A 24,148-nucleotide genomic window follows, 5' to 3' on the forward strand; every position below is an offset into this window, starting at 1 on the left:
AGGGTTAAAAACATGCATATTGGATGTGTTATACCGCGTACCACCTCCTTCACACGTCCGATTCCACATGTACCGGAGACACAGGCTTCCGCACACATCCATGTTTTCACATGTACCGTGTGTCTGTGTGGAACACATGCCTGTCCGTCTGCTCCACACAACGATATGTCCATTTTCTGCAGACAACACGGATGTCACACAGACCGCACACTGATGTAACCAGTGTGACATAAACGTGACATGGACCGGATAAAACACTTGTCACTTTAAAAAAAAAAAAATAAAATTATGTCGCCTTCCAGATCCCATTCATTATGCTCATGAATATTCACTTCACTGACCGCAGACCCGGAAGTAACAGCAGCGCTGGAAACAGGCAAGTATACAGGTTGCTACTGTTCGTGTGCTATCCGGGTGTCATACAGAGAACACACATGGACAAACATACTAACCGTCACACACGTGTTAAATGCACGGATGTGTGAAAGAGGCCTAACACGGTGGTATTCTTTCCAATTAGAATAGAGAAAAGAAACTATGTCATATGTTTTTGTGTGACCAAATCTCAGTCAGCTGGGCCTTTATAGACACCCCTTACTCCCTAAAAAGCCGCTATAGGATGTAAATCTGACAAAATGTAGACAAACATTCCTTAACTGTGTCTTGCCCATTTTAGTCTATGGATAAGCCTCCATATACGTCTGTATAGTTTTTGTTGGAATTCAGGGGTATACATTGGGCAGTGTGTTGTGTATTATTGTAGAAGTAGCCTAATGGATGTCCCACAGAAAGGCTTTCCTCACAGTTTTTCTTTGAAAGCATAAAACAGTAAAGCTGCTTGCGCCCATGAGCCTAAGGCCAGAGTCACACTTGCGAGTGCCTCGCGCGAGTCTCTCATTGAATCACCCGGCACGGACTCACACTCTCCGAACAGGAGCATCTCAGCTGCATAGACATACATGCAACCGACCCGCTCCTGTCAGGAGAGTGAGTCCATACCAGGTGATTCAATGAGAGACTCACGCGAGGCACTCGCAAGTGTGACTCTGGCCTTAGGCCTCATACGCATGGTGGTACGGCGTCTGTTTTATACAGAGCAGTATATAAAGCTCCCATTGGAAAGCATGAGGACACTGAAGTGTATCTATAGGTCTCTAATTTCATGCAGAGCTTTGGTCTGTCAGATTCCATACGAATCTAACCTTATATTGTGACATACCCCCCACTAAACACTGAACATGGTTTCTTGCTGTAGAGGCGCCATGTGTTTGGGGGTCTGAGACTACACACATTGTGCTGATCATAACTGCAATGTTACGGAGTCTGCATTATAATAAGGGCAATCCATGCTGAAAATCCAGATCCTGCCGAGACTCCACTGGAAAGAATTTATGCTTTCTGGGAATCAGGTTTTGTAAAACCCCATTATCTACTTCATGAGAATGTTTGAGAGAGTTCTGCAAAAAAATATCACATATCACAACTGGTGATGAGCGAGCCCTGCCATGCTCGGTACTAGTGATGAGCGAGCCCTGCCATGCTCGGTACTAGTGATGAGCGAGCCCTGCCATGCTCGGTACTAGTGATGAGCGAGCCCTGCCATGCTCGGTACTAGTGATGAGCGAGCCCTGCCATGCTCGGTACTAGTGATGAGCGAGCCCTGCCATGCTCGGTACTAGTGATGAGCGAGCCCTGCCATGCTCGGTACTAGTGATGAGCGAGCCCTGCCATGCTCGGTACTAGTGATGAGCGAGCCCTGCCATGCTCGGTACTAGTGATGAGCGAGCCCTGCCATGCTCGGTACTAGTGATGAGCGAGCCCTGCCATGCTCGGTACTAGTGATGAGCGAGCCCTGCCATGCTCGGTACTAGTGATGAGCGAGCCCTGCCATGCTCGGTACTAGTGATGAGCGAGCCCTGCCATGCTCGGTACTAGTGATGAGCGAGCCCTGCCATGCTCGGTACTAGTGATGAGCGAGCCCTGCCATGCTCGGTACTAGTGATGAGCGAGCCCTGCCATGCTCGGTACTAGTGATGAGCGAGCCCTGCCATGCTCGGTACTAGTGATGAGCGAGCCCTGCCATGCTCGGTACTAGTGATGAGCGAGCCCTGCCATGCTCGGTACTAGTGATGAGCGAGCCCTGCCATGCTCGGTACTAGTGATGAGCGAGCCCTGCCATGCTCGGTACTAGTGATGAGCGAGCCCTGCCATGCTCGGTACTAGTGATGAGCGAGCCCTGCCATGCTCGGTACTAGTGATGAGCGAGCCCTGCCATGCTCGGTACTAGTGATGAGCGAGCCCTGCCATGCTCGGTACTAGTGATGAGCGAGCCCTGCCATGCTCGGTACTAGTGATGAGCGAGCCCTGCCATGCTCGGTACTAGTGATGAGCGAGCCCTGCCATGCTCGGTACTAGTGATGAGCGAGCCCTGCCATGCTCGGTACTAGTGATGAGCGAGCCCTGCCATGCTCGGTACTAGTGATGAGCGAGCCCTGCCATGCTCGGTACTAGTGATGAGCGAGCCCTGCCATGCTCGGTACTAGTGATGAGCGAGCACTGCCATGCTCGGTACTAGTGATGAGCGAGCACTGCCATGCTCGGTACTAGTGATGAGCGAGCACTGCCATGCTCGGTACTAGTGATGAGCGAGCACTGCCATGCTCGGGTGTTCGGTACTTGAAATAAGCATGTCAGATGCTCAGACGGGCGTGACTCGAGTATTGAGTATAATGGAAGTCAATGGGAAGTTCGAGCATTTTTTCCAGAAGATCTTCCTGAAAAATGCTCGTTTCCACGTCTTCCATTATACTCAGATCTAGAGTCAACCCTGTCCGAGCGCCCAACTCATTTCAAGTACAGAGCACCCGAGCATGGCAGTGCTCGCTCATCACTAGTTACAACAGATGTCATCAGGGTTATTTATATGTAAAGAGGTAAAAATGTCAAGGTCTTGTAAAAACAAGACAAGACATTTACTTGTAATTGAAAATCCTCTCCATTAGAAAGGGATTTATTTTTATTTACATTGCTTACAGAACGTTACCTAGGTTACCGATCACTTCTACTGTCTATTAGCAGTGGCCAAACATGCAGTGCTTACAAGCTGTTTCCAAAAACAGCTTGTGAGCACTCAGATATTTGCTAGGATCACTGGAGCACACTGTTATCCACCAATCCCAGCCATCCTCAGTGACCCTGCCCTCCTCAGAGGCTACAGAGGCAAAGTGGCCTTTGCTTGCAGCATTCGACTATGTGCCCACAGAACAACGTACCCGCGGATTTTGCCACAGAAAACAGGTTTGCACAAGTACAGACACTCCCCATGTTATCCTATGGGATTTGGGGAGTGTCTGGATCAATGGTGCGGTATGTGCGGCTTCGGAATATGCTGCGGATGTCCCGCAGCCGCATGTAACTGCATGTCAATTATTGATGCAGAAATATCTGCGGAATTCCCGCTCCTCCACTATGGAGATACATGCGGAATTCCCGCCCTGTATTTCCGCACTTGCCCCGCAGGTTTATTGCAACAAAAATGCTCGGAACCCGCAGCAATGGATAGCTGCAGATTCCGGGGAGCAGCTGCGGGAAACCTGCGGACGTACCTGCAGAAATATCCATGGGTACGTTGTCCCGTGGGCACATAGGGTGCGCACAGTCCAGGCTAAGGCTAACAGTGTGACTATGCCACCGGTCTGAACTGTCATTCAGAGCAGAGCAACCAGGAAGCTTGGAGGTAATGAGCTCTAGAAGAAGATAATGAGACCAACCCTTGCACACAAGTATTTATTGAAGTTTTACCCCAGTATTTATAGCCAAAACCAGGAGTGGGTAAATCATGTAGAACTGGCGCACGTGTTTCGGTTATACTTTTCCGAAGATTGTTCCACTCCTGATTTTAGCTGCAAATACATAGGAACAAAACTCACCAAATATTCAACATGTGCACATGGCCTTAAAGGGGTTTTCTGTGTTTGTCTATTATACCAATTGACCATAATCAATATTAAAATCAGTGAGGGTCACACCCAACTCTTGCACTGAGTATCTGAAATACCCTGAACTGCATGCGGCTGCTGAGTAGACTGCACAATGTTGATACGAATAGGCAGCATCCTACTCACGGGCCTGTACGTGTACCATGGCCCCATGAAACAAATGATGGTGGAACAGAGAATAGCGCCCCCATCTATCTTTTTTTTTTATGCCACTTAAGACAACTAATGCAGTTTTAATTATTTTTCAATTATTTTTCTTTATTAAAGAACAAAAAAAAAAAGTATCTCAATCACTCCATGGTTTATCATTGTTTTTCCGATCTTTGGATGTGGTCATCTTAAGGCAGGTACAATTAAATAAAATCAAAAAGACATGTTAAAAAAATAATTTTATTAGAGAATACAGAACACGTCAACCTCTTCCTGTAAAATATGATAAATGCAACAAAGTACGGCCTTATCTCAAGTCATAACGTGTGTGGCGTGTATACATCCCATCTAGAAATATCCCATATGCATTATCACATCACAACTGCATTTGGTTTTTCTATATGTGGCTTTCCTTTTAGCAGTTTATAGCTATTTTTTCGCTCCATTGACAAACGTAATTTACAAAACAAAAATTAAAAAAGGACTACCGTATTTTTCGGACTATAAGACGCACCGGACCATAACACGCACCCTGGTTTTAGAGCAGGAAAATAGGAAAATAAAATTTTAAGCAAAAAATGGGAGTCATGACACACTGTTATGGGGCGAGGGTCTGCTGCTCACACTATTATGGGGGTAATGTCCCCAAATTCTCTACTAAGGTACCCCAGCCTGGTAATGATCCTCCTGCCTTGTATATACAGTATATGTCCCTCATCCTGCTATATACCCCATCCTGGCATATGGCCCCATCCTGCTATATACGGTAACCCATTCTGGCATATGGCCCCATCCTGCTATATACCCCCATCCTGCTATATACCCCCATCCTGCTCATATACCCTCATTCTGCTCATATACCCTCATTCTGCTCATATACCCCCATCCTTCTCATAATATACCCCCATCCTGCTATACACCCCCATCCTGGTATACGGCCCGCATCCTGTGGCACATAAAAAAAAAAAAAAAATAAATGTTCATACTCGCCTTACCTCACCTCACTCCCTGCAGCATCGCTCCTCCTCCCGTCTGTTAGTGGCAGCGCCGCTAAGTGGAGCCGTCCCCGTTCCCCTGCAGCATTGCGATGTCCTCCTGTGCCAGCGGCGGCTGCGTGTGGACACGTGCGCACACAACGATGACATCATCGCTGTACGCGCCGCTAGTCTCCACTCAGCGGCCACCGCTGGCACAGGAGGACATCGCAATGCTGCAGGAGAACGGGGACGGCTCCACTCAGCGGCCGCCGGCAGCCAGGAAGATATCGCGGTGCTGCAGGGGAACGGTGACAGGTGAATATACTGATTCATTGCACCCCGCGCTGATGATGATGTGCGGGGGGCAGTGAATACAGCCACACATGATCACTCCAGGATGTAGTTGCCAGGGGTGATCATGCGGGCCGGCTGTTTATCCCTCGCCCATCATCCCGCCCACCTGTCAGCGCCTGCTTCAGCGCTGAGAGATGATGGGCGGGAGGATGGGCGTGCATATTAAATGATCGGGTCCACGTGGTCACGGCAGGCGCTGCTACAGCCTGCTCGTGCCCCCGATGACCCGCGCCACCACAGCACCCTCATTCCCGGCCCTATATTCAGGCCATAAGATGCACCCCCCACTTTCCCCCAACATTTGGGGGGAAAAAAGTGCGTCTTATGGTCCGAAAAATACGGTATTTTTATTTTATGTGAAATGTAGGGCTGTTTGTATTGATGTATAAAAGTGATATATTAGTATTTTCAAATATAGTTTTCAAATACAATAAGTTTACAATTCCATTGATTTTTTTGATGTTTTATAACATTAGTGCCCATGAAAGGCACGTTACAATGTAAGTATATTACATTTGCAAAGAATAACCGCTTTCATGAGAATTGAAAAAAAATTAAAAAATCATAACACATGGTAGACTAAATCAGCCTGTAAAGAGCGATGTTATAAAAATATATGTATATTCCAGTCAGTGCGATGGTAATTCTTCTCATTTTTCCACAGCTGCAGTGCAATAGAAGCTCAGATTGTACAAGACGCCAATCCAGAAGACGCTGCACAGCATGTACGGATCCTAAAGCTTGGGACCCGCTGGTGGCATAACAGATCCGCCACACATCACAGTGCACAGTCTTATTGCTGCAGGTAATCTATTGTCTCATCATTTATAGTAACCCAGGAAAAATAGTGGGGTCAGGACACAATCCAAATTTCTGTAACTAATATCATCAATATCACTCGTCATCTACTCTGTCTTGGAAGAACTCATCAAAATTCTGGGATTTATCCTCCTCCGTCTCCTGTAAAAACAACACAAACCACAAATTTACTTACACAAGAAAGGATTAAGAATAGCATAGATTCCCTTTTAGAATCTGTCACCAGGTTTTCACAACCTTATCTCCGAGCAGGACAATGTAGAGAAAGAGACCCTGATTCCAGTGGTGTGTCACTTACTGAGCTGCTTGATTCAATTTTGATAAAAATCACTGTTTTCTACGCTGCAGATCTACCAGTTCTCTGAATGCTGAGCAATGTATCACTCCGCCCACATCACTGACAGCTACCTGTGCACACTGTGCATAGGCAGAATGATAATTTTATCCATTTATATAGCGCTATTAATTCCACAGCGCTTTACATACATTGGCAACACTGTCCCCATTGGGGCTCACGATCTAGAGTCCCTATCTGTATGTCTTTGGAGTGTGGGAGGAAACAAGAGTACCTAGAAGAAACCCACGCAAACACGGGGAGAACATACAAACAATCCTTGCAGATGGTGTCCTTGGTGGGATTTGAACCCAGCGCTGCAAGACTGCAGTGCTAACCACTGAGCCACCGTGCCGCCTACGATGCCAAACAGTGGTGGAGGCTCGGTTATAGAGTTCATGAATATGTAGGACTACATGGCAGCAGTTTTACTAGTCCTCTAGTGAATCTCCTGCTGATAATACAGTCATTTTTTCAAAACTTCAGCATGCAGCCCAAGAAGTGACAGCTGAAATCAGGAATTTGCCAGCATATTTTTTTGCTATTTAATCTGAGAGCATCAATATGTAGGGGCAGATATCTTGATTTCAGCGATGTCACTTTCTAGGCTGCTTGTTCTTGTTTCAATATAAATCAGTGTTTTAATTATCAACAGATTATTACTAGAGGACGAGTTGTCTCGTGCCATGTAGTTCTGTATAACTTTGTCCCAACCACTGATTAGCAGCCTATGCATAATGTACACAGAGTGCTACCAATCAGTGGTGTGAGAGGGTTTTACAGAGTTCAGCAGTCAGATAACTGATAGAGAAAACAGTGATTTTGTCAAAATGACAGTAAGGAGCCCAGTCTCTACATCATGCTGCTTTCAGATTAGAAAGCAAAAACCTGGTGACAGATTCAATTTAAAAGGAAACTGTCAGCATTAATGTATATATGGAAGCAGTGACTTACTATAACTATGTAACTAGTAATCACTTACTATATAGTGATTCCATATAATGCAGTGAGGGTTGTAAGATATGCTTAGGTAGTTTAAGGAGCTGGCCATTTCTGATATGCTCTTTCTAAATATGTTAAACCTTAAAAAGGAGCACTTTATTAATACATTCTTTTTGATCTTCTGTATGGTGTTCATGGTGAAGCCTTTGCTGTTAGTTCATATATAATCCTCCAACTGTTCAAAGCACGCTGTTCTATCCATTATATAGTTGCAGATGGAAGCCACAACCGATGTCTATCTGGAATCACCAATTGAAGCCCACTGGGTTTGTACGGTTTTCCGGACTGTCCAGGACCATCCCAAGAGCAGAGCAAGCTAGCACATGTGCAGTAGGTTTCATCAAAAGGGATACTCTCATAAAGCTACCCTGTCTATGTGTCCTCTTATAGGACATACTGACATCACAGAGGGAGGGTGCCTTATATGTGCCAGAAAATAGAGTTCCATGGTAGGACCTGCTGCTACATCAGCAGACGAAGCCTGTCCATGTTACATAGTTAGCCATTCACTTGAATGTCTGCCATGTAATGCTACAGGTTGAAGGAGGCGTATGAGAGGCCAGAATTGGAGTCACTTGCTGTCTAAATTATTTTGTCTTCTCTATGCTAATTGGTGCAATGATGCTTAAAAAAAAAAAAAAAAAAAGGGAACATCGTGGATTTTGTACATTACTTATAGAAAAAATGAACATAGTTGATAACTTAAATGTAACTATTGGCAAGTACTAATGTACTGGTAGAGGTGGCGCTATAAATATATAATATATATATAAATATTTATTAATAGATAGAGACACACACACAGAGAGAGAGACACACAGAGAGAGACAGAGAGAGAGAGAGAGAGACAGAGAGAGAGAGAGAGAAAAAAAATTCCAAAATATGGAGCTCATGGATAGATCGCTCTCCTACAGCAGCTAAAGTATCAGAAATCTCCATTTTGATGAATCACATGGGAATGTTGCAGGCCTAGGCCGTGTTATGGTAGATTATTTCTATGCTTCACGGGTCCTGGGTGTAATAATGTGTGGGTGTAATAATGTGTGTGTGTGTGTGTGTGTGTGTGAGAGATGTATGTATGTATGTATGTATGTATGTATGTAGTCACTTTTTTATGATTTTATCATCATCCACACTATTCTTAACATGGACTGTGTTAATAATACTCTATTATACACAAATTAATACAGAAATCCTTTGCTTTGTTTCTCCCTCAATCCCAAACATACCCTTGGCTCTTTGAACTCCAGGTCTTCCCCATATTGGATGGAGAAATCTATATGTTGGAGGACGATGTTGATACATTCTTCATCTGATCGATCAAACGGTAAGAACCGGACGATGCTGTAGTCATCAATCTAACATATAGATAAGGAAGAATCAGAAGCCAGGTCCACACATTTCCCATCATAGATCTCACAAGTGTCTGTAGTGATTCCGCAAAGACGCCTGTTACATTCAGATTTTACTGTGGATTTCACCCTTTAACATTGAAAAGGTTACATTTGTGACAATAATCCAGCTCAACATGTAAAAATCCGTAGCTCGCCATGAGACCCATATCCACATGTATGATATTACACTGCCAGGGATCTGCAGATGAGCAAAGATAAGTTTCTACAAGAAATTCTATTAATAAAAAGTCCCAATTTACCAGTTCACAAATGGCCTTTGTCAGCTTCTTGAATTTCTCGCTTCTTAGCTTACTTGTTGAGTCTTCAATCATGGAATACATGTCTGGGTCTAGAAATCTGTCAGAGGGAAAAGCAATAAGTTGAGGTCCGAAATAATCTACACAAACCACATTAGGAGATTGTATATTAACAAGTATTCCTGATATACAGTAGTGTGTGCTCACACACTGCCTAACTTTAGCACACAGCCTTGTAGGTGATACAGCCAGAGCTTTCTCTGCAGACTTTGCTCTGTCCATGCAAGCCAGCGTTGTCCGTCACCATTGAGGTGGGTGGAAAGGGGCGCTGAGCTTCTTGGCCACAAAAGTGAGCACTAAATACCCAAATGAGTGCATTTTATTCATTCTGATCTTCTGCAGAACAAACACTGTGATAAGAACATTACAGGTACGATTTTTATAAGGCCCATATCCCCTACAAGGCTTAGTTTTTACAGTCAGTCCCTTTTAATCTTACTTTTCGATTTCCTTTTTGGCTTTCTTGCTCAATAAATCCATTTTGGTCATGATGTTGCATTGTGGTATCTCCAAAGAGACCATGGCGCTGAGGGCAGCCATGACACCGGATATAAACTGATAAAGAAATAAAAAGAACAATAGCTGTTAAAGTGTCCTAATTCTATTCTGCCCGACCTGACAACAGATGAGAGACCCAACTGAATGACGCCCAGACTATATACACTGCATCCATTCTAATAAAATCTGTGCCTTGGCAACTGAACCACCCAGAATGCACCAACGTCTCTCTGTGCCCAATATCAGAACTGGACCTGGAGGGAACTTTAAAAAAATAACCAATAAGGATACGAAAGCTGAAGTAGTCACTCCAGGGCAGGTTTTCGGATTGCTCATGGTACTACTCGAATGGAAGACATACCTTGAAAGATTCCACCATGAACTGAGAGTCAACCAAGAAAACGCCACAGACTCTGAACTCCCACTGCTGAAGCTGATCCACCAGGTACTTCATGACTGGCAGATGAGTGTACAGTTCAATCTGACCTGGAGAAATCCACACAAGACCAGTTATACCTTTGGTGCCGGCATGATCTATATGAACCCATCTTTATAAAAGCACAAAAATAAAAAGGTCGGTCATTTTGGAAAACCAAGTAAAAGAAGGCACCGAGGAAGCAAATTGTGAACCCACCCTAAAATTATTCACAGCTACAACAATGGGTGAACACAGGAGAGCCCCTCTTTAGGACATAGAAAAAATATATATATAGAGAAATAAATTCTTATATGTAAAAAAAATCTGTGCTGAACCAAGGTATATCTGTATTTATATTTTTATTTCTATTTCTACTCAGAGTGGGAATATTTATGGTTTAAAAATTACAAGAAAACAGTACATAAAACAAATACATTTGCACAATAATAAAATAAACACTGAAAAAAAAAAACTCTGAAAAGACTATAAAAAAAACAAAAAAAAAAAAAAAAAAAAACTTATAAAAATGTGGAGCCCTGGCCGGCGCCTACCATCTATTTTGAAAAAAAGAGACAAAAAGTTTTTTGTTTTTTTGGTTGGAGACGGGGTTAAAGGTTTTCCACAAATAAATCAATCAATCAAGGGACGTCCAGGAATCCCACAAGGATATACTCCTTTCTAAAACAATATGGATTAATATACTGCAGTTCCTCGAAAAAGATATACCGTATTTTTCGCTTTATAAGACGCACTTTTCCTCCAAAAAATTTGGGAGGAAAATGGGGGGTGCGTCTTATATAGCGGTACCTGGGGGGGGGTCTTGTCTGAGGCGATCGGGCGGCCAGGTGCCTGTGGCTGCATGCAAGCGGCCGAGTACCTGTGCTTACGTGCGGTGGCAGCCAGGTACCCGTGGCTGTGTGCAGGCGGCAGCCGGGTACCTGTGCTTGCGTGCAGTGGCAGTCAGGTACCCATGGCTGTGTGCGGGCGGCACCTGGGTGCGGGCGGCAGTCGGGTGCTGTGTGCGGGCGGCAGTCGGGTGCTCGCCCTCACACAGGCACCCGGCTGCTGCCCTCACATACAGCCACGGGTACCCGGCTGCCACCGCATGCAAGCACAGGTACCCGGCCATTTGCACGCAGGGTGGGCGGGCAGCTTGCTGGCTGCCACTCTGTGCGTGCGGAGCGGGCGGCTGTGCAGCAAGATACCAGTTGTCCACGGTCCCACTTTCAAATGATGGCGCCGGTGGAGCTCTTGGATGAGAGCTCCATCTGCGCACGCGCTGCTCCGGGAGTCAGCGCGTGCGCAGATGGAGCCCTTGGATGAGAGCTCCATCTGCGCATGCGTCGCTCCGGGCGCCATTACTTGAAACGGGACCGCGGACACACTGGGAAAACACCGCATCCTCTGCTCCACCACTGAGCAGTCGCCGCCGCTGCCACCACTGAACCGGGACCGCGGACACTCACTGCACCGGTCTGCTGCACGGCTCACCCGCCGCTGGTGCCGCCACCACAGACCCCATGGCTCCTGCCACCACGGCACCTGCAACCACGGACGCCGCTGCCACTGACCCGCAGTGCCTCCTGTGACCCCGCTTCACCACCACTGCTGCCCCCCTCCGGGAAGAGAACACCGGAGTATAAGACGGATCCCATTTTTCTTTTTACCTTTTTTATGTCTAAATTTGGGGTGCGTCTTATAATCCGGTGCGTCTTATAAAGCGAAAAATACGGTACCTTGGTTCAGAGCAGATTTTTTACATATAAGAATTATATATATATATATATATATATATATATATATATATATATATATATATATATATATATATATATATATATATATATATATATATATATATAATAATATTCTTTTTTTTCTAGTTTAATCCCAGGCACTAAGGGGTTTATTGCCTTAAAAATCTAGCTGCAGAACTATAGGAATATTGGGTCTTAGCGCTGACCTTTTTCCATACGGATTTTACCCATTTCTCTTTAGGACATCCCCACTATAAAGCCGGGGTCAGAGGGGTGTATGAAAAAAATCCCTAGAGTTTCATAAAGAAAGCTTGAATGATTTTGATCTATTGTGTCATCAGTGTGCGAACTGTTTTCATGCACCCTATATTCAAGAATGTACATGATCAAATAGTGCCCTAGATTAGTAATGGAAATGTACCTGTAACATATGGATGTCAGAGATGTTTTGCGTAGGATCTGTATGCGCCCTCATAGACTTGAACGGGCACCTCTCATCTGAGGCTGGGAGAGATTGGTGCATGGTGCGATTTATATAACAAGGACATTCAGTCCGTGAGAAAACAACTTATCTAACAATACAAGTCGGAATCATATAGTCATATGAACAAGCCCTAATCGAGGGTCACAATATCTGACTACAGTGTTAGAGCAGGTGAAAGCCCAAAAATCTGCCAGGAAGTGTGTCTCCTGCTTAGGGCTCTTTTCCACTTGTGTAGCGCTTCTGATGCGAGAGCATCAGAAGCGATCTGCTAATGACCCTCTGCTGCGGGTGTCAGCCAAGGGTCATGTGACTGTGATGAGATCTTGTGATTGCATCACAGGTGCGGAGAATGGGGGAGGGAGCACTTTCTCCCCATCTCCTCCGCTGTCTGTCTCTGCGTACACCGCACTGTAGTCACATAACGTGCGAGTGCAGTGCGAGGTTTCACACGCTCCCATAGGCTTGCATGGGGGTGCGTGAGCCGAGACTCGCTGCAAAACGCATCAAGCTGTGGTTGCACCGAGAGCACTATTCGTGTGGAGAAATAACAGGAAAGAGGACACTGCCTCATTGATTAACACTGGTGCGAGTGCGATCCGATGTTTTATCGGATTGCATTCGCACATGAAAATCGCAGGTGGACAAGAGCCCTAATGGGAAGTGGAGATATTGAGAAAGCATTACAATTAATCTATTTATCTAGCTGCTGCAGTAACAAAATGTTACCCTGAAGATACAAAGACTCTTCAATTACCTGGGCAGTCAAACAGTATGTAGTCATCTTCAGTGTGCCCCAAGCAGCTCTCCAGCCAGTCAAAGTTATTAGCAAAATACTCCATGCAGTATACTAGCCCTCCATTAGGACCAAATCGAAGGGATCCGTCTTCCATTACATCATCTACTTCAATCAGCTCCCGGATATCTAAGATGAATTCAAAGAAAAAGTCATTAGGAACATAAGAAATCGTCCATAGTATCATGAGATTTGCAATAAAGAACATTGCTCTTAATCAGAAATAATGGTTTTCTAGTACCATGGATGTGATAATTGGAAATAACATGCTGGTCACAATATTCTTTATATATAGAAATTATTCTAGAGCTTTTCAGAAGAGAAGATATTCTAGACAAAGTAGTGATCATGTGACAGATATTCTTCTAGACTTCTGCTCAGTAAGGCACTATTCTGTCATTTCTATAGACAATAATTGTTATTACCCATTCTAACAGACACATACCTGCTGCAACAGATTCGTTTTGCAACTGATCCCAAAGACTATAATGAAATCTTTTCCAATTTTGTGGGGGGGGGGGGGGTTCTTTATAAGAGTATTGCTGCAAACTGCATAGTCTTGCTGTTGAAGTATTGGAAAGCCCAATGTCAGCAGAGCCTCATCCTACTGAAGGGCACTAATCAGACTAAATCTAGGGTGAACTTACTAGAAACTACAAATTCCAGTCATCGATACAACAAAAGAATAGAAGGTATTCTGAGAGTGTGGTGCGCTAATTAAAGGGCCTGTCTGGGCACATAATATTGAAGATATATCCTTAATATAGGTTATTAGGTCAGTGGGGCTCTGGCACTAGTCAGCTTTTATTAGCCCTGAGGTTTGCCAGTGTCAGACCTCACAATCTGATAATGATGACCTATCTCAAGTATATTACATGCCCAGACAGCCCCTTTAAAGGGAACCTGTCAGGTGCAATATGCACCCAGAACCACGAGCAGTACCGGGTGCATATTGCTAATCCCTGCCTAACCGTCCCTATACACTAGCATAGATAAAGAGATCTTTAGAAGAAGGGAATTTTGTTTACTTACCGTAAATTCCTTTTCTTCTAGCTCCAATTGGGAGACCCAGACAATTGGGTGTATAGGCTATGCCTCCGGAGGCCGCACAAAGTATTACACTAAAAGTGTAAAGCCCCTCCCCTTCTGCCTATACACCCCCCGTGCTCCCACGGGCTCCTCAGTTTTGGTGCAAAAGCAAGAAGGAGGAAAAGAATTATAAACTGGTTTAAAGTAAATTCAATCCGAAGGAATATCAGAGAACTGAAACCATTTAACATGAACAACATGTGTACACAAAAAAACAGGGGCGGGTGCTGGGTCTCCCAATTGGAGCTAGAAGAAAAGGAATTTACGGTAAGTAAACAAAATTCCCTTCTTCTTTGTCGCTCCATTGGGAGACCCAGACAATTGGGACGTCCAAAAGCAGTCCCTGGGTGGGTAAAATAATACCTCGTAATAGAGCCGTAAAACGGCCCCTTCCTACAGGTGGGCAACCGCCGCCTGAAGGACTCGTCTACCTAGGCTGGCATCCGCCGACGCATAGGTATGCACCTGATAGTGTTTCGTGAAAGTGTGCAGGCTCGACCAGGTAGCTGCCTGACACACCTGCTGAGCCGTAGCCTGGTGCCTCAAAGCCCAGGACGCGCCCACGGCTCTGGTAGAATGGGCCTTCAGCCCTGAGGGAACCGGAAGCCCAGCAGAACGGTAAGCTTCGAGAATTGGTTCCTTGATCCACCGAGCCAGGGTTGATTTGGAAGCCTGCGACCCCTTACGCTGGCCAGCGACAAGGACAAAGAGTGCATCCGAGCGGCGCCGTCCGAGAAATGTAGAGCCTGAGTGCTCTCACCAGATCTAACAAGTGCAAATCCTTTTCACATTGGTGAACCGGATGAGGACAAAAAGAAGGTAAGGATATATCCTGATTGAGATGAAAGGGGGATACCACTTTAGGGAGAAATTCCGGAACCGGACGCAGAACCACCTTGTCCTGGTGAAACACCAGGAAAGGGGCTTTGCATGACAGCGCTGCTAGCTCAGACACTCTCCGAAGTGAAGTGACTGCTACTAGAAAAACCACTTTCTGCGAAAGGCGTGAGAGAAATATCTCTCATTGGCTCGAATGGTGGTTTCTGAAGAACCATCAGCACCCTGTTCAGATCCCAGGGTTCTAACGGCCGCTTGTAAGGAGGAACGATGTGACAAACCCCCTGCAGGAACGTGCGTACCTGTGGAAGTCTGGCTAGGTGCTTCTGGAAAAACACAGAGAGCGCTGAGACTTGTCCCTTAAGGGAGCCGAGCGACAAACCCTTTTCCAGTCCAGATTGAAGGAAGGACAGAAAAGTGGGCAAGGCAAAAGGCCAGGGAGAAAAACCCTGAGCAGAGCACCATGACAGGAAAATTTTCCACGTCCTGTGGTAGATCTTGGCGGACGTTGGTTTCCTAGCTTGTCTCATAGTGGCAATGACGTCTTGAGATAACCCTGAAGACGCTAGGATCCAGGACTCAATGGCCACACAGTCAGGTTGAGGGCCGCAGAATTCAGATGGAAAAACGGCCCTTGAGATAGCAAGTCTGGTCGGTCTGGTAGTGCCCACGGTTGGCCGACCGTGAGATGCCACAGATCCGAGTACCACGACCGCCTCGGCCAGTCTGGAGCGACGAGGATGACGCGGTGGCAGTCGGCCCTGATCTTGCGTAACACTCTGGGCAACAGTGCCAGAGGAGGAAATACATAAGGGAGCTGAAACTGCGACCAATCCTGAACTAAGGCGTCTGCCGCCAGAGCTCTGGGATCTTGAGACCGTGCCATGAACGCCGGTACCTTGTTGTTGTGCCGGGACGCCATGAGGTCGACGTCCGGCACCCCCCAGCGGCAACAGATCTCCTGAAACACGTCCGGGTGAAGGGACCATTCCCCTGCGTCCATGCCCTGGCGACTGAGATAATCTGCTTCCCAGTTTTCCACGCCTGGAATGTGAACTGCGGAGATGGTGGAGGCCGTGGCTTCCACCCACATCAAAATCCGCCGGACTTCCTGGAAGGCTTGCCGACTGCGTGTGCCGCCTTGGTGGTTGATGTATGCCACCGCTGTGGAATTGTCCGACTGAATTCGGATCTGCTTGCCTTCCAGCCACTGCTGGAACGCTTTCAGGGCAAGATACACTGCCCGTATTTCCAGAACATTGATCTGAAGCGAGGACTCTTGCTGGGTCCACGTACCCGGAGCCCTGTGGTGGAGAAAAACCGCTCCCAACCCTGACAGACTCGCGTCCGTCGTGACCACCTCCCAGGATGGGGGTAGGAAGGATTTCCCCTTCGATAATGAAGTGGGAAGAAGCCACCACCGAAGGGAAGCTTTGGTCGCCTGAGAGAGGGAGACGTTCCTGTCGAGGGACGTCGGCTTCCTGTCCCATTTGCGTAGGATGTCCCATTGAAGAGGACGCAGGTGAAACTGCGCGAAAGGAACTGCCTCCATTGCTGCCACCATCTTCCCCAGGAAGTGCATGAGGCGCCTCAAGGGGTGTGACTGGCCTTGAAGGAGAGATTGTACCCCTTTCTGTAGTGACCGCTGCTTGATCAGCGGAAGCTTCACTATCGCTGAGAGGGTATGAAACTCCATGCCAAGGTATGTCAGCGATTGGGCCGGTGTCAGATTTGACTTTGGAAAATTGATGATCCACCCGAAACTCTGGAGAGTCTCCAGGGTAGCGTCGAGGCTGTGTTGGCATGCCTCTAGAGAGGGTGCCTTGATCAACAGATCGTCCAAGTACGGGATCACCGAGTGACCCTGAGAGTGGAGGACCGCTACTACAGTAGCCATAACCTTGGTGAAAACCCGTGAAGCTGTTGCCAGGCCGAACGGCAGTGCCACGAACTGCAGGTGTTCGTTTTCTATGGCGAAGCGCAAGAAGCGCTGGTGCTCTGGAGCAATCGGTACGTGGAGATAAGCATCTTTGATATCGATCGATGCAAGGAAATCTCCTTGGGACATTGAGGCGATGACGGAGCGGAGGGATTCCATCCGGAACCGCCTGGTCTTTACGTGTTTGTTGAGAAGTTTCAGGTCCAGGACAGGACGGAAAGACCCGTCCTTCTTTGGGACCACAAACAAGTTGGAGTAAAAACCGTGGCCCTGTTGCTGAAGAGGAACAGGGACCACCACTCCTTCTGCCTTCAGAGTGCCCAGCGCCTGCAGAAGAGCCTCGGCTCGCTCGGGAGGCGGGGATGACCTGAAGAATCGAGTCGGGGGACGAGAGGTGAACTCTATCTTGTAACCGTGAGACAGAATGTCTCTCCCCCAACGGTCTTTTACCCGTGGCAGCCAGGTGTCGCAAAAGCGGGAGAGCCTGCCACCGACCGAGGATGCGGAGTGAGGAGGCCGAAAGTCATGAGGAAGCCGCTTTGGTAGCGGCACCTCCGGTGGTCTTTTTAGGACGTGACTTAGACCGCCATGAATCGGAGTTCCTCTGATCCTTCTGAGGCCTTTTGGACGAGGAGAATTGGGACCTGCCCGCGCCCCAAAAGGACCGAAACCTCGACTGCCCCCTCCTCTGTTGGGGTATATTCGGTTTGGGCTGGGGTAAGGATGTATCCTTTCCCTTGGATTGTTTGATGATTTCATCCAAACGCTCGCCAAACAATCGGTCGCCAGAAATTGGCAAACTGGTTAAGCGCTTTTTGGAAGCAGAATCTGCCTTCCATTCCCGTAGCCACAAGGCCCTGCGGAGTACCACCGAATTGGCGGCTGCAACCGCCGTACGGCTCGCAGAGTCCAGGACCGCGTTAATAGCGTAAGACGCAAATGCCGACGTCTGAGTGGTTATGGACGCCACCTGTGGCGCGGACGTGCGTGTGGCTGCGTCAATTTGCGCTTGACCTGCTGAGATAGCTTGTAGCGCCCATACGGCTGCGAATGCTGGGGCAAAAGAAGCGCCGATAGCTTCATAGATGGATTTCAACCAGAGCTCCATCTGCCTGTCAGTGGCATCTTTGAGTGAAGCCCCATCTTCCACTGCAACTATGGATCTAGCCGCCAGTCTGGAGATTGGAGGATCCACTTTGGGACACTGAGCCCAACTTTTGACCACGTCAGGGGGAAAGGGATAACGTGTATCCTTAAGGCGCTTAGAAAAACGCTTATCTGGACAAGCATGGTGATTCTGGACTGCCTCTCTGAAATCAGAGTGGTCCAGAAACATACTCTGTGTACGCTTGGGAAACCTGAAACGGAATTTCTCCTGCTGAGAAGCTGACTCCTCCACCGGAGGAGCTGAGGGAGAAATATCCAACATACGATTGATGGACGCAATAAGGTCGTTCACTATGGCGTCCCCGTCCGGAGTATCAAGATTGAGAGCGGCCTCAGGATCAGAATCCTGATCAGCTGTCTCCGCATCATCAACCAGAGATTCCCCCCTCTGAGACCCTGCACAATATGATGATGTCGAGGGAAATTCTAAGCGAGCTCACTTAGTCGGTCTGGGGCTGGGGTCTGTGTCAGAACCCTCAGCCTGGGACCCATGAGATACCCCGTGAGGACATTGTTGGTCCAACTGAGGTGGGCCAGGGAACAAAGATTCAACAGAGTCCCTGTGCTGAGATACCGGCCTGGACTGCAAGGCTTCTAGTATCTTAGCCATAGTCTCAGAGAGTTTTGCAAACTCCGTCCCCGTCACCTGAACAGTGTCAGCAGGTGGCTCCCCCTGGGCCCCTCTTAGCAGAGGCTCTGGCTGAGTAAGTGCCACAGGGGCCGAACAGTGCACACAATGAGGGTCAGTGGAACCTGCCGGTAGCGGGGTCGTACATGCGGCGCAGGCAGCATAATAAGCCTGTGTTTTGGCACCCCTGCCTTTCGTGGGCGCCATGCTATTATCTTCCCTGAGCAACACAATAGGGTATATAGCCAGAAATCAACTGTGCACTATACAGTGTAAAATATGTATACCATAAACATATAATGTTACACTACTGCACAATGGGGCTAGCACCACAGGTGCTGCTTACCACCCGCTTAAAGCGGTTGTGAGGCCACCAGAGTCCCTGCCTGGGTCTCCCAGACTTTGTCCCCCTCTGCAGCGTCCGAGGAGCTGACAGGAATGGCTGCCGGCGTCCTGAGGAGAGGAGGGAGCCGTGGGCGTGACCCAGAAAGTGCGGGAACTGGTGCCCGCACTGTGCACAGTGAGGGGGGTGGAGTATGCAAAGCATGCTCCAGCCCTCAGTGCTGCTCGTTCTGTGCAGCGTCCCGCCCTTCCCCTGCCTGTCAGGGCTGGGGGTGGGAGGAAAAGAAACTAGGCCGCAAAAAGCTGGGGACTCTAGTAATAAACGCGGCCGCCGTAAAAGCGCGGCCGGCGCTAAAGTCCCCGGCGCACTACAAGTCCCAGCCGCGCCGCAGTGTTTCCATGGCAGCGGCGGTCAGTGCGGCAGTCCCTATACATAAACACACTCAGCAACGCTGAGTGTGTAATGGCACATATTAACCCGGTCAGCGCCGCGGTCCCCGGTGCACTAGCACACCCAGCAATGCTGGAGTGTTGCTGTGCGCGGTCCCCACAGGGATACAGAGTACCTCCAAGTAGCAGGGCCATGTCCCTGAACGATACCCGGCTCCTATCCAGCAGGCTCCACAGGAGTTGTGGATGAAGCACGGTCTCAGTGCCTGGAGACCGATAGGATCCCACTTCACCCAGAGCCCTAAGGGGGATGGGGAAGGAAAACAGCATGTGGGCTCCAGCCTCCGTACCCGCAATGGATACCTCAACCTTAACAACACCGCCGACAAGAGTGGGGTGAGAAGGGAGCATGCTGGGGGCCCTATATGGGCCCACTTTTCTTCCATCCGATATAGTCAGCAGCTGCTGCTGACCAATCTGTGGAGCTGTGCGTGCATGTCTGCCTCCTTCGCACAAAGCAAAAAACTGAGGAGCCCGTGGGAGCACGGGGGTGTATAGGCAGAAGGGGAGGGGCTTTACACTTTTAGTGTAATACTTTGTGCAGCCTCCGGAGGCATAGCCTATACACCCAATTGTCTGGGTCTCCCAATGGAGCGACAAAGAAAAACTATTTCCTAAGATAGAATCATAGAATAGTAGAGTTGGAATGGACCTCCTGAGTCATCTAGTCCAACCCCCTGCTCAAAGCAGGATTCTCTAAGATATGCTAATGAGCGCAGGGACTAGTCACAAGGGCGTTATTTCCTGCGCTCATTCTGCCCTCTTAGCATATTAGCACTCCCACAGAGGCGTGCTAACAGGCTATTCAATACCCACTGCCCAGCGTCAGCAGCGGTGACATGCGTACCTGTGTCTGTTGTCACCGGCTTAGAACGCTGGATTTAGGGTCAATGCGCATGATCAGAAGTCCCAGCACTTCCGGTCATGCGCACTAGACCTTTCTGAAGCTGGAACGTGTACACCCGGCTTCATAGTGCACATGACTGGAAGTACCTGGCATTCTGATCATGCGCACTGACCTAAGCTCAGCATTCTGAAGAGGCGACAATGGACACAGATACGTGTCGGCACTGATGACGCTGGGCAATTGGCATTGAATAGGCATGTTAGCATGGTAGCACACCCACAGGGGCGAACTAAGAGGGAAGAACAAGATCAGGAACGAACGCCCTTGCGACTAGTCCATGCGCTCATTATCATATCGTAAAGGATCTTTAGAAATGCTTTTTCTAAAGATCTCTTTATGTATGCTTCTAGATGTAGGGATTAGCAATATGCACTCAAAACTGCTCGTGGTTCTGGGTGCATATTGGACCTGACAGGTTCCCTTTAAGGTATGGTCAGTCAAAATCAATCAGAATGAAAAATAAATTAAAAAGTCCAACGTGGCAGATCACCACTCTTCTGCAGTCTATCTTCAGTGAACATCTGTCATGGTCTAAACTGGTCTTTTCAGCTGACTAAAGCGGGCTTTACACGCTACAATATATCAAACGACATGTCGTAGGGGTCACGTCGTTAGTGACGCACATCCGGCATCGATTGACATATCGTAGCGTGTGACAGCTACGAGCGACTGTGAACGAGCAAAAATACTCACCTTATCGTTGCTCGTTGACACGTCGCGTATTTTCTAAAAATCGAACGTCCGGTTGTTCATTGTTCCCGAGGCAGCACACATCGCTCCGTGTGACACCCCGGGAACAATGAACACAGCTTACCTGCGTCCCATCGGCAATGCGGAAGGAAGGAGGTGGGCGGGATGTTTACGTCCTGCTCATCTCCGCCCCTCCGCTTCTATTGGCCGGCCGCTGTGTGACGTCGCTATGACGCCGAACGTCCCTCCCCCTTCAGGAAGAGTATGTTCGCCGCCCACAGCGAGGTCGTTCGGGAGGTAAGTGCGTGTGACGGGGGTTTACGACTTTGTGCGACACGAGCAACAAATTGCCCGTGCCGCACAAACGATAGGGGCGGGTGCGATCGCACGACAAATTGATACGTGTACAGCAAGCTTAAGACTGGGTGCCCATTCTGCATTTTTTTTCTTGAAGATTTTAATCAATACTGCAAGGAAAAACGCATCCTAGCAAATTCTATGACAATCCTGACTTGCTGTGCACATGATTAATTTTTTCCTTGCAGATTTTGGTGCAGAAAAAAGAAGCAGCATGTCAATTTTTTCTGCATCTGATATAATCCACTGCAATGCTCGATCACTACCGTAGATTACAGGGCTGTGGAGTCGGTAAGCCAAACCTTCGACTCCGACTCCTCAATTTCTCTTGCACCGACTCCGACTCCGACTCCTACATATATTGCTTATAGTTAGGTGAAAAATGTATTGTAGTACATGAACATGTGTATGTGAACATCAGACATTTAATAATTTTTATGATATAATAATCAAGATATTTGGATAGAACATAAAATATATTTATTGGATACAACTTTAGAACACAAACTGTAATAAATTGTAAATATGTAATAAATATGTAATCTACTGTATATTACATAGTGTATCTTGTGTGTGTATTTATCTTGTGTGTATATTATATATATATATATATATATATATATATATATATATATATATATATATATATATAGTATTACATATTTACAATTTATTAGTTTTTTGTGTTCTAGAGTTGTATTCTAATAAGTATATTTTATGTTCTATCCAAATATCTTGATTACTGTATCATAAAAATAATTATATGTCTGATGTTCACATTGTACTACAATAAATTTTTCACTTAAATATAAGTTATATATAGTAGTATATTATACTAAATGTTATTATTTAGTAAAATATTCAGCACATTCTGCATTGCACTACTGTCCCCAATTTATTATATATTTTAGGAGTCGGAGTCGGTGCATTTTATACCGACTCCACCAAAATGAGCTCCGACTCCGCAGCCTGGTAGATTACGGTATATCTGTCAGTGCTGCACTAGCAGCACTGACACTTAACCTCACATACAGTCGATCTGTAGCTCAGTAACCCGGGGTCGTCATGGTGACTACCCAGGGTTGCTATGGCAGCGATTGGGTCTTTGTGATCATATTGCAGGTACCCAATCGCCAGGGAGAGGTAAGGGATTCCTCTCAATGCCTACTGAATGCTGCGATCAAGACTGGAGCGCAGCATTTAAGGGGTTAAACTCCTGGGAGCAGCGCGGGTACTGCTCCTGGCAATGAAAGCCGAGTCTCAGCTGTGACATCAGCCAGAGATCAGGTGGCGATCGTGGGGGTACTGTGATTACTATGATGTGAAATATGCATGAAAAAAAAAAAAAAATGAGAAAAACACGATTAAAAACCTTGCATTTTTCCTGCCAAGACATGCAGCTTTGTGTGCAGAAAATCTGCACATAAGTTTGCCACATGGGCACATACCCTAAATGCTCTATTATTTAGGCCCATTCTACTTGGCCATAGTGATCATTTTTCCTTTATGTAGGCAATATACATATTTTTGGACACAACCTACCTGCCATGACGGGATAATCAAAATATTCAGCAGCAGGATCCAGATTTACCACCTGCACGGACCTGTTGAGAGCCTCGCAGTGCTGGACCATGGTAGAACAGTACGTGCTCTGCAGAAAGACAGGAAAGATTAGTGTAACGGCATGGGGAAAAGAGGCTCTGCAGCCTGTGGCCTCCCGCTGGAGAACCAGAACTCCCAGCATGTCCTGACATAACATCCATCACTACCAATGGCTTATATACAGTGTAGTGTTATATCAGCATTGTACATGGGCTTTTCTGACATTTTCAACACCTCTGCTTGCTTTGCCAGTTATAAGGAGAGCTGTGTCCGGGGTTTTGCCGCAGATCGGCCCATCTTCTGACCTAATCGGCGCTGGCTGTAGCGTCTACCCCTCACCTGCACTGACACACTGTAGCAAACCTTCAGGACAGGAGAGATCTGTGTGCTGATAACTCCCTCAGCTTATATATGAGGCCTATCATGGACACACTGTAACAAACTCCCAGCTCGGAAAACTATTATGTCTGTTTAGGATTTCAGCCTCTAGATATAAATCAAGATTGTTTCCATTCAAAGCCAGCAAGCACAGATAGGACAAGCCCATTGTAATATGCGGGATGAAGCGCTATTGAGGTAATGTCCTCCTGTGATGAGTATGTGCAGTGTATGGTCAGGGTCTCCATACTAGCGGTCCCCCTCGGCCCCTCCTGCCGGCCCCGCTCACCTTCCCACTGCCCGCCGGCCCCATCACGAGCTGCGCATAGCGAGGCATGCTCTCTGCAGCGGACGCCGGACCGGCATGAACTGCGGCGGCAGCGATTGTTTACACGAGGATTACTTCCGGGTCAGTACGGAAGCCGCAACAGTTCAATCCGCGAATGTAAACGGAAATAAAAACAGCT

At 47.2% G+C, this 24,148-nt stretch overlaps 1 protein-coding gene across 1 annotated transcript; it reads right to left on the minus strand.

Moving 5' to 3' along the window:
• Nucleotides 1–5,299: 5,299 nt before the first annotated feature.
• On the minus strand, nucleotides 5,300–24,106 carry GPN3 (GPN-loop GTPase 3). The gene is made up of 8 exons (XM_075323621.1): nucleotides 23,971–24,106; nucleotides 23,244–23,352; nucleotides 13,257–13,424; nucleotides 10,205–10,329; nucleotides 9,785–9,900; nucleotides 9,289–9,385; nucleotides 8,864–8,992; nucleotides 5,300–6,439 (listed from the first exon to the last, which is right to left on the minus strand). The coding sequence occupies exons 1-8, from the start codon at nucleotides 24,016–24,018 to the stop codon at nucleotides 6,374–6,376; spliced, it is 858 nt and encodes a 285-aa protein (XP_075179736.1). The 5' UTR covers nucleotides 24,019–24,106; the 3' UTR covers nucleotides 5,300–6,373.
• Between the last annotated feature and the right edge of the window lie 42 nt (nucleotides 24,107–24,148).

The sequence above is a fragment of the Anomaloglossus baeobatrachus genome, chromosome 1 (genome assembly GCF_048569485.1).
Source record: "Anomaloglossus baeobatrachus isolate aAnoBae1 chromosome 1, aAnoBae1.hap1, whole genome shotgun sequence".
In the NCBI taxonomy this organism is placed as follows: Eukaryota; Metazoa; Chordata; class Amphibia; order Anura; family Aromobatidae; genus Anomaloglossus; species Anomaloglossus baeobatrachus.